At 35.3% G+C, this 11553-nt stretch overlaps 1 protein-coding gene across 6 annotated transcripts in view; it reads right to left on the reverse strand.

Moving 5' to 3' along the window:
* Nucleotides 1-11553, reverse strand: part of Map3k4 (mitogen-activated protein kinase kinase kinase 4) — a 101162-nt gene that overhangs the window by 53290 nt on the left and 36319 nt on the right. For all 6 annotated transcript variants that reach the window (XM_010631041.1, XM_010631039.1, XM_010631040.1 and 3 more), the window contains exon 3: nucleotides 3921-5281. In XM_010631041.1, coding sequence (XP_010629343.1) covers nucleotides 3921-5281 — 1361 coding nt within the window. The remainder of the gene's footprint in view (nucleotides 1-3920; nucleotides 5282-11553) is intronic.

Below are 11553 nucleotides of genomic sequence, written 5' to 3' on the forward strand. Positions count from 1 at the left end.
AGGGTCTCACTATGTAGTTGAGGTTGACCTGGAACTCACTATGCAGCCCAGGCTGGTCTGGAACTCAGTGATCCTCCCGCCTCAGCCTCCCGAGTGCTGGGATTATAGGCGTGTGCCACCACACCCCACCAAGCATCTTGGAAGTTTTTGTTTCTTTGGAGGGGGGGGGTACCAGGGATTGAACTCTGGACATTATGCTTGTGAGGCAGGCAGCAGAACCCCTGAGCTAAATCCCCAGCCCACTCAAAAGTTAACTTTAATAGCTACATAGTAAGCACAGATCATGAAGGCAGAAGGGGAGGGAATACTGTAGCCAAACTGACATCTTCAGTGGCTGACTCAGAATCGCACTGGTGCTAGCCTAGCTAATATATGAGTCATACAGTACAGATTTGTTTGAAATGTTATTCTTTTTAAAAAGTCAGTCTTTTGTCCTGTGCTGGGAGATTCTAATTTGTCTCACATCCAAGGAGGACAAAGGTGTGCCTATTTTAAAAGTCCATGGGTATGCTGATGTGCAGGCAGAGTAGGAAACTAATGGTGTAGTCCAAAATCGGGTATCCCAGAATCCTAGGTTTGAATCCATCTAACAATGTCATGGTGCTGTGATTTGGAGCAAATTTTCTCCTTTCTCTCTAGCCCAGTCTCCTTTTCGTAAACTATAGAAATATTATGATCTACCTCATAGATCTGTTCAGTCTAGCAAATGGTAACACTTAGTGGTAGAAGTTAGTAGATAGTTCCTAGTTTCTACATGTTCTGTTCTCTCTAAAAATAAAGGGCAACTAACTTCTCCAGGGTTTCTTGTGATTTTTAGAGAAAAAAACAGCATAATTTTTCTTTGGCTTCAATGACAAATAATAGTTTATTGGCCACTAAATGCATAGTAATTACATGGTCAATTCTAATTCAAAAGAAAGCAATTCAGTTAAGCAAAACATCTTATTTGTATTTGAGGTAATATGTATGATAAAGATTACAATAAAATACACTCATTTTTACCTTTCTCCCCTTCTAAAAATATATAAATTTCACAGAGAATGCAAAAAATGTGCATAAAATAACCTTATCACAACATATAATTTAAGTATTTTTACGAGTATTTAAACTGCAAAAACCTATATGACAACACAATATAATTCAGGGAGTGTGCATGCACAACACACCCCAGAGATTATGTCCCTGAAATGGAAATAAAAACAAAATCTTAACTTTCCCACTGAGTTAGTTATAACTTCAGAGTCTCATCATTTGTTAATTTGGATTAATCTCCAATACAGTACAGAAGAATTTCTACTTCAGGTATTACTTTCACTATTTGACAAGCACTTAATATTTTATGAACCAAAACTAAAAACATAGGCTTCAAAAGTAAACAATCTAAAGATAATTCTAAATAAACAGGCTTCAACTCATATACTTTATAAGATTAGAATTCGAATCTGCTTTTTTCTCTAACAAAGATGACTTCCTTTGTTAAATCGCAATTGGTCAAAGGAGCACAGCACAGCTTCTTCGGAGTTCCAAACCATGGGTAAACTACTACCCTTCAACACGAGTTCCAACAGAAAATGCAGGCTTGCTCGTGCTCTCTTTTTTTTTTTCTTTTTTTTGGTGGGTATTGAGCACAGGGTCTCACGCAGGCTAGGCAAGTGCTAAGCACTAAACTTCCTCCTCAGTCCCTCACTGTTTTCTTGTTTTAACAGATCTAAGGATGCAAAGCATGGTAGTCCCATTAATAATACTCATTAATTCCTACAGTCTGTTGAGGACAGAAAGATGACTGAGGAGGGCAGGCAAAGCAGTTTACAGGAAGCCAAAACGCATGCCCTATTCCTTGCCCTCACCAGAGGCCTGTCCTATGAAAACCACTGTATTAAAGATGAGACCACACTACCATAGCTGTGCTGTTCATATTACTTCAAAAATAGGTTTCAAAATAAAAATTAAACATCAATCCTGTCTTGCCCACACATATCTGGATAGAGTTAAACCACTCTACCCAAAACACGGACAAAAGTTATTTACCATTTGAAATATACGACAAATCCTTAAGACATATCTGTTGCTTTGCTCTATTGTTTCTGAAATCTATAGTATGATTAAAATCTTAGTGATTCATAGACTCAACGAGGGAAAAAACTAATTTGATCTAATAATGTTATCAAAAAAGACTCACATAATTCACAAAGTTAAAGTACTATTTAAAATTACTACAAAGTTGATTCATTTGATAAAGACCTTGTTATATCTGTGTGACCATTTGACCCCCATGTCCTAAACGGCTAATGATCTGGCCATATGAGTACAAATAACCTTGCAAACTGAGTCTCTTTAGATGTTTCTCAGCTTAAATGCCTTCTGTTTTGTTTTTCACTCCAAAGCAAGCCAGACTATATATAATAAACTGAAATTTTAAAAGTTAAAATGACAAGTACATTGGATATATATATGTGTATATGGCTGCTAAAATCATGAATTTGCAGACTGACACAGGTACGAGGGCTCTCACAGGATTGAGTGGTTTCATTTCCAGCCAGTAGAAGACAGGATGCAACTCACCAGGAGATAAAAACAGTCCTCTCAAGAACAAATATTCTACAATATGGCCCTTTCTAGTCTTGGCCCCTTAACAGCAACGAACTTCAGAGGTGTTGCACTATCTAAATCAAAGCTGTACCATTTTCAAGCCACTTCCTCTAGTGAACATGAGGCTTACAAAAATCTTCACATACCGAAACACACATTTAATAATAAAGATTGTCCTCAAATTTCTATCATCTATCCTGAGCACTTTAACCTTCCCAAATAGTGTACACTTTTACCCTTTGGTCACTTTTATACTTCCCTACAGTTCACAAGATCTCTTTAAAATGCCGTAACCCAAACTGGACATGCCACTCAAAAGTAACCAAAACTGGACATGCTATTTCAAAGAATAAAGACTGTATCTGTGACCTTGGACACCATGTTCATTTAAAAATACCTGCGTTTGATGTTGACTCTTTTACTGACTCACCCTTAGTTTGTGCTTATCCGATTGTGGCTTTCCTCTTTCTGTATTCATACCTAACCTCTCCACCATCCTCTATTTATATGTTTAAACTTTTTCCCTCTACACAATACCTGGTACTTAATTCATAAAATTTCATACAGTTCTCACAAGTCCACTTAGCACAGTAGTTTATATTGATATGATGACATGAAATTTATAATAACTGCCACTTATGACTTACAAATATCAAGATATGAAAGTATATAGTAGCCTAGTACAACTACTACGGAAATCAGCATGGAGATTACTCAAAAAACTAAAACCAGAAACCCCATTTGACCCCACTATTCCCCTTCTAGGTATTTTCCCAAGAGTTAAAGACATATTACAGTGATATACCCATGTCAATAGCAGCAAAATTCATAACTGCTAAATCTTGGAAGCAGCCTATTTGTGCATTAAAAGATCAATGAATAAAGAAAATATAGTATTTATACACAATGGGATATTACTCTGCCATAAAGATAAACTTGAATCATTTGTAGGAAAATAGATACATTATAAGTCCATTATGTTGAGTGAAATATATCACATACACAAGCTTAAATATTGCATGGTTTCTCAAACAAGAAACCCAAAATATAAATAAAAATCAAATTAAAGATAGATAATAAGAGGTAGAGAAGTAGATCTTTCTCAAATGGGAAGAGGATCAAGAGATGGAGGGAGTGAAGAGGGAAGACAGTGGAAGGAAATGAAAAAGGGAATTAAGATGTATTATATACATGTACCAATTCCCCACAAGGAACGTACACATTACTGCAAACATGTACTAATAAAAATATTTTAAAAATAACACATGTTCTAATTTACAATAAATAATGGAACTAAGGACATCATCACACTCTTGTCTACTAAAACCTACCTCCACTGGATGATCACTCTTAACCAGTGCTATACGTGCCCTTTGCAAGGAACCATCCATTAGTTTGTGAAGTCGTAAAATTAACTTTCTTAACCCCATCTGCTTCAGTGCTTTGTCTACAAATGGTCTATAAATAGAAGTCAGACAATGTCTACTGAATCCTGCTTCTGTGCTGTAGTCTGCTGCTCCCCAGCCCACAGGCTCCTCTTCAGACTCAAGCCTCTCAAGCTTCCTAGATGCACAGTCTTGCAACTGAACATCCAAACTGTTGTCTGTGGACGTCCTCATTTCTGGTACCCTTGGATCAGAGATTTGTTCTTCTTCACTTTCATCCATACTACTTTCCAACTCTTTTAATTCTCCCTCAGTGTCATCACCTTCATCTTCTGGATCATTACCTTTGGATGGTCGAGGGGAGGGGATTTCAAACACTGGCCAGCCAATATCTGATAAATTCTGGATGCCCAAAACAGTACCCATAATCCTTAATTTCTGATTTAAGTCTTTTGTGATGTTTAACCACAAACAGAGTGCCTGCACCCTGTCCTGGAAGTCTTTTGCAGCATATTTTTCATAGTCCTTTTGGAGAGCCTGCAATGATGGATAAAGTGCTTCTATATACTCTAGCAGCTCCATTATCCGTTTCACCTGTTCAAATGACACCCTCTGGTGCTGGAGATGCTCGTGATATGTTGAGTAACCCACACTCTTTGTTTCATAATGGGCTTTGCATGGCCCTTCTATTGAAGTACCATTGAAACTTGCTCCATTTCTAATAAAGGGAAAGCTCCCATAGTTAACTTTGAAAGTAAGGATTTCGTTGATGATATCTGGGATGGCTTGACGGGCTGTATATAAAAAGAGATCCTGATCATTAATGGTCCGTCCTGCATGCCAGGCTTGCAGCTCTAACCAGATCAGTTCATTTGATCGGTTAAACCAAAATGCAGATGTATTTTCTTGTCCTCTTTGTTCCCTGTCCTTCTTCTTTGAGACTGAGGTAAGCTTTAGCAAAAGTCGTAATGTTTCAAAAAACTTTAAACGATCTGCTGGACAGTCAGTTCTAGAAGTCTGGCGTGCAGTTCTGGCTATAGGCATGGGTACAGAGACAGGAATCTTAGCATTGCTACAGCCAAGGCTGAGGTAAGGCTTATTGAGATCTACATCTGGAATTGATTTTTTTGGCAAAGACCCACTGACTGAGTCTAACATGAACGAGCACTGTACATTTTTCTTATGATCACGTTCTGTTGTTCTAAGAGTTGCTCGGATCTTTTTTTCCTGCTTATAGCTGTAGTCTTCCACATTCTCTGTTTTTCCAGTGTCTTTATGTGGAGGCTGATTTGGTGCATTCATTTTTTCTATTAAAAATAAAAACAGAACATTATATAACTCTAAAATATGAAACTACTCAATATTTTCAATAAAATTGATATTCACGTGTACTTATATTTCAAACTGTTATTGTGAAAAACATCATGATGAAAATGAAAGGAATCAAAACACACATGCAACATTTTACTCTAAATTTTAAAAAAGATTGTATCCATTGTCCCTGCCATCATATAAGTAATCACCTTCAATTTAAGAAGAAAGGAATGTCATGGAAGATCTGAAAGAAGCCTGAATGAAAAACATACCTAGTTCCTATCTTGGTCATGAAATGGATGTGTTAACTTTAGACCAAATCAGTTCAACTTGTTGGGACCATTATTCAGTAAGATTAGTTTCATTAAAAAGGCGAAAGACAGTTGATAAACCAAAAACTATGACTTTAGTTTATTTTATTCCTTGATTTCTTTTTAGAAACAAATGAGTGGTAATATTTTTAATTTAACATTACCATAAGTGAAGACAGAGTAAACTCCAGTGTAATTTCCTTAGTGTGATTTTATGTGTATGTAAAATCCATCAAACTTAATGCAAAGAAATGCACATTTCCTACAAACAACTAATTCTATTCATTTAATTCCAAGTTCTGGAAAGAACACATGCACATCTTCCTTTTTGTCTAGCAAGACACACTATAACCAGCTATGTATCTTACTAAATTACTTTCATTTTATTGCTTCCTAAAAACAACCACCTCTGGAGTGCGAAATAGGAAGAAAAGGGCTAAAGGTGTAGGGAAAGTGGGAAGGGTAGGGGAAAGGAAATAAAGGAAAAGAAAAAATATGAGAAAATGTAAAAATGGAAATAAAGAGTTTGTAAATGGGGAGGGGAGGAGGAGGTGAAGGGAGGGCAGAGACAAGGGGAAAAAATGAGAACCAAGAACTGTCATGTGAAGGTACAGGATCCCATTAATGCATGTAACTGTATTGTAGCTGTATTGTAGACCTAGATTGTACCAATAAACTCAAAAAAAAAAAAAAACCCTCTGGATTCTCTTCTACTTACTTGAGTCATTCTTTTTTAGCTACCCCCCCACACTCAGAACTTTGTATACTCTATAAAATTTTAATGTTTCCTAAAGTTCCAATTTTCAATCACTTCTAGTCTTACTTTGCTTCTCCCAAGTGATCAGCATTAGTATCACCCAACATAAAGCACCATCCCAATACGCAGAACATACCTCATTTCACCAAAGTTACAGTAGACAGTTTTCCATATCTTAACATTTTTAAGTCAAAATGTTACATAATCAATGGTGATTTTTTTTTCTTACGCACATATTCACAAATATATGTAATGTATAAGTATATATACTTTTAAGTATATATTTCATATATAAGTATTAAAGACTCTTAGGTGGGCATGTTGGTGTATGTCTATAATCCCAGCACTAGGGCAGCTAAGGCAATACAATCACCACAAGTTCAAGGCCAGCCTGGGCTACAGAGTTAATTCAGGACCAGCCTAAGCTACATAGTGAGAGCCTACCTCAAAACTAAAATAAAATAAAACGAAACTATTAAAGATACTTTAAATATATAAAAAGTCTAAGAATGGTGTCATCAATTATAAGCATTTTTCTTCTCAGTACACAACATTACAGTGTTTTTAGAAATAACAGAATAGGGTATATTTATTTATGAGTTAGCAGAGTAATTATCCAAAATCAATGCACCTTAGAAAACTTGTTTAAAATCAATTTATCTCCTAATCTATTTAAAATAAGGATTTTAAAACAAATTTTCCTAAAATCACTGAAAGCCTGGTTTACCTTATATTGAATATAATTTATGATTTATCAAAAAGGATTTGTCTATAGGGATTTTGTTACATTTTAACTTTTTATTTTGGTACCAGGGATCGAACTTGGGACCATGCACTTGTGAGGCAGGCAGCAGAACCACAGAGCTAAATCCCCAGCCCTACATTTTAGTATAAAAACTACTGTTGCTATTAACCCTCATTCATAAAACAATTTGCCTAGGCCAACATTTAAATTACTTCCTCTTTGTTTTGTCCAACTCTGTGTTATGTATACCTTCACTAACAGAGCACATACATACATTCCTTTCTGTTTAGTTAAGCAGTGATATTTTGAAAAAGAAAATGCAACGAGTTTTCAAATTTCAAGACATTGAAAATACTATTTAAAAATATCAATCATACTATACTTTGTTATTAAGAAAACAGAATACTACATATACTGTATTGCCATATAAAACCACAGAAAGAGAACGAATGTAGTTTCTAATACACTAAATTTGAGGTGCTCGAAGGACAACCTGTGGAAATGTCTGAAGATCACTAAAATACAGAAGTTGGGATCAACACAGAAATTCAACAATGTGAATTTGGAAATCATAATATATATAGATATTATCTCATGGCAGCAAAGAACATAAGAACGTTCAGAAAAAGTATGCAGAAGGGAGGCACTGAGGACCTAGAAGAGAGTGTTGTATAATTAGTATGAAAAGAAAATAGTTTTGAGGTAAATAAAAAAAAAAAATGAAAATCAAGACTTGCCATGTAAAGGTACATGATCCCAACAATGAATGTAACTGTACTGTATCCCTAAAAGTACCAAAAAAATCAAAAAAAAAAAAAAAAAAAAAACTTCTGTAACAAAAAAAATCAGTTTTGCTAGTTTAAGATTTTAGAACTTAATCATAAAATTTAAGTGGTACACTATTACTGATAATGGCCACAGAGTATCTGCATATATTAGTACTTTTTAATTGGAAAATAATAGTGAACAGTGAAGAAACATATATAATTTATTCACTCTCTATGATTTAAAGGTGCTATGAAAAGCAGATAACTGGGACTAGCTGGGATGACCTAAATAACCACTGAAGACTGGCCATAAACATTACGCTCAAATCTATTACATTTACCAAGTGGAAAAACCATGTGAGATAAAGCTTCTCAGCCTAGATCTTTATGTTAACAATTGAAAGGATCTAAGAGGGAAGAAAGGTCATAATGCCAATTTTCTTCATAGACATAATCTCATTTTAGCAGTCCTGAAAAATTACTGTTTATAGGCCAAACCAAATATACACAAACTTTGTTAAAGCTTACCTTACAGCACACAACAGAGATGTACTACATAATTTTCTGAAATTTGACATAAAGCAGTAATTCAATATTTGTGTGTACAGTATGTATAGGGAAAAGCAAAGTGGGAATTAAGCAACATGGGATAGAGAGCTTCTTTTTCTCCCCCCAAAATAAAAAATGATGGTTTTGGAAAAAAGAATAAAAATTAACACTTCTTAAATGATGATGTAATTCAAGCTTAAAATAGATTTAAACCTCATCTAGACTACTGTGCAAGTATATACATATACTGTATATATACATACACACACAAATATAAAATTAGTCTATCTCTAGGGATGGCAGTAGCTCAGTGGTATAGCACCTGCCTGGAAAGCTCAAGGTCAAGTTCAATCCCCAATTTTAAAAAAATTATTCTATTTCAACAATAACTATATTTTTCAGATAATGTACATATGGTAGCATGAGTAAACACACATTATTTTTTATTTTTTTGGCAATACTGGGGATTGAACACAGGGTGTTCTACCATTGAACTACATTCCTAGTCTTATTTTATTTATTCATTTTTTTGGTACCAGGGATCAAACTCAGGACCTTGCCTGTACCTAGCCCTTTTTAACACATTCATGGTGGGGTTGTAATTCCATTTGTCTCACTACAGGTTGGCTGTGATTTGAATTCCACTGTCTGAAATTAAAGAGGTAACCACGAGCGTTCAAGCCAGAGGGAACATGTTAATTTAAGGAAGGTCCTCATTAAATTACCCAGGTTGGCTTCAATTTGTGATCCTTGTGCCTTAGACTTATTATAGGTATGTGCCACCATGCATAGCCACAAGTGTGGCTGCAACTGATGACAAGGTAGACATGTACAAAATTATAGGGAATCTATTAAGAAAGACCTGAGAAAAGCATTGGGGTGTTTTGAGAGTAATATACATGGTTAGACCCATAAACTTCCCCAGCCATCACAAATTTATCTTTACCACTTTAATACACACTAACAAACTTCTGAATGCACTTACCTGCAAGTATATCACTAATGGACAGATTTGTTTGTTCAGTTTTCTGTTAATACTAAATCTCCTTATAATTAATAAAAAGTCAAATGCAAAGAGAGTTTTGAAAAGGAAAGGATTAAAAGTACAGGAGTAGGGCTGGGGATTTAGTTCAGTGGTTCCACCACCTAACTTGAAAGCACAAGGTCCCGGGTTCAATCCCTGGTACCCACCACCCCCAACAAAAAAAACACACACACACAAAAAGTACAGGAGTTACAGAATGTTTTGTTCCAAGTTTTAATTACAGAACTACTACAAAACTAATTCATCATTAAGACAAATAGAACACCTGATCTCTCAAGTGCTTATAAATTAAATGGTTTGACTTCAATGAAAGCAAACTTTTGCAATACTTTTTCCCCCAATCAATAACTAATAATTCCTGACAAATCGGAACACATGAAAAATGTTTAAAAATAACCTTATAAACTGAAAGCAGTCAATAACAAACAATATGGTTCATATTTAAACAGCTATAATCAACTGAGTTCACTCTATCCACATCTAAAAAATGGTTCTTTGGAATATCTATAAAATGTATTTTTAATCAAGTCCTTGTAATTCCTATGTTCTCTCACATATGCACTGTCCAAAATTCAAAATACTGGCCTTACTGAGTTCTCAAGTGAGAAAGCATAAACAGATCCATGATCTTTATTTGTAAATGTTGATCGTTAAAGCAAGAGCACACTACAATATCAAATAATGTTAGCAGCATGAAGGATGTCAAATTTCTGCATATGTTAAGAATCACTTAGGTCCTGTTAACAAACATATTCCTGAAGAATGTGACCAGGTCTGGAGATGCTGGCTCACTAGTTGCAGGCATTCCCTACAGCTCTACCTCAAAATGGGATCCTGGTAAGTGGATGCGGGGAGGGGCTTTTGCAAATGACCTGGTTGGATCCCTGGAAAGTAAATTCATGAGCACAACTCTGCTGCAGAAGTTGAAGCTGGTGCTCTTGTTTTCCTGGCAAGACACCACTTCAAATTTGAAGTTCTGGTTCTCATCACAGCCTTCTTGCACTTATTACTTGGGCCATGACTGCTTTGCCTTCTTCTCCAAGTAGCTTCCCTACTTCTGATTAGGTAAGCTCACCTAGTATGATCTCCTTTTTACTGACTTAACATCACCAAGTCAGAGACATAACATCCACCTACAAAATCCCTCCCAGCAGCACTAAGTCAGCACTCAGTGAGTTGTGAAGTGCTGAAGCTTCCCTTCTACCACTGCCTACGCAAAGTACTAAAAACTATTCTTACTGGGCAAATGTGCTGACATTTATGAGCTTTTCAAGTTGGTTTTCTGTAAAACTAGCACACAAGGCTCAAGTTGATATACTGTCTCTGTTCTTGGCTAATAGGAAGGGATATTGTGATTCTGAATTAGCTATGCCTCTGATACCTTAATCCTTCAAGTGTAACAGACAGTATAAGAGCTGTTTTGATAAAAGAACCTTGCTAAATGTGTTGTAAATATAACCTAGGTCTACCTCTCAACATTTTGGGGGTCACAAACTGCATATGAGAAGCTAATTCTACTACTAAATATCTGGTCTAAAAATACTCCACTTTTATACAAAGATATATGAAGCAAGATGCTTTTTATAACAGTAGTGTTTATTTAAAAATATGGAAATATAAGAAAAGCATTTGCAGTTATCACCACAGTTTAAATGTGCATACACAGAATAGGCTCAATCAGTAAGCTGAATGTTCTGTACTGGATGTTCTAAAACAATGCTTTAAACTCCATAATACTGTATTATGGTGTATATATCTCACACCTCTACAAAACAAAGAGCTTACTATTATACAAGTGCTCTTCTCAGTACCAGTATTTTATCTCTAATTTCTCCTGTGCATATATTTCCAAAATGTTACTAAAAAAGTTTGTAGAAACTCAACCCTATTATAACTTTATCAAATAATTTTAACGTTCTAGTCACTCATATGCACAATTATAGATACAAATCTTCTCAAGATCTGATTTTGTAATTATTAAAAAGTAAACCTATAGCATTAGTAGCAACTCTGAGCCTATACTGTAATAATATTTTAAGATTATCCATATATTCAGTTCAGAATATTGTCTGCCACCACTTAAACCATACA

Source organism: Fukomys damarensis, unplaced genomic scaffold (genome assembly GCF_012274545.1).
Source record: "Fukomys damarensis isolate Sample0158 unplaced genomic scaffold, DMR_v1.0_HiC HiC_scaffold_14, whole genome shotgun sequence".
Classification (NCBI taxonomy): domain Eukaryota; kingdom Metazoa; phylum Chordata; class Mammalia; order Rodentia; family Bathyergidae; genus Fukomys; species Fukomys damarensis.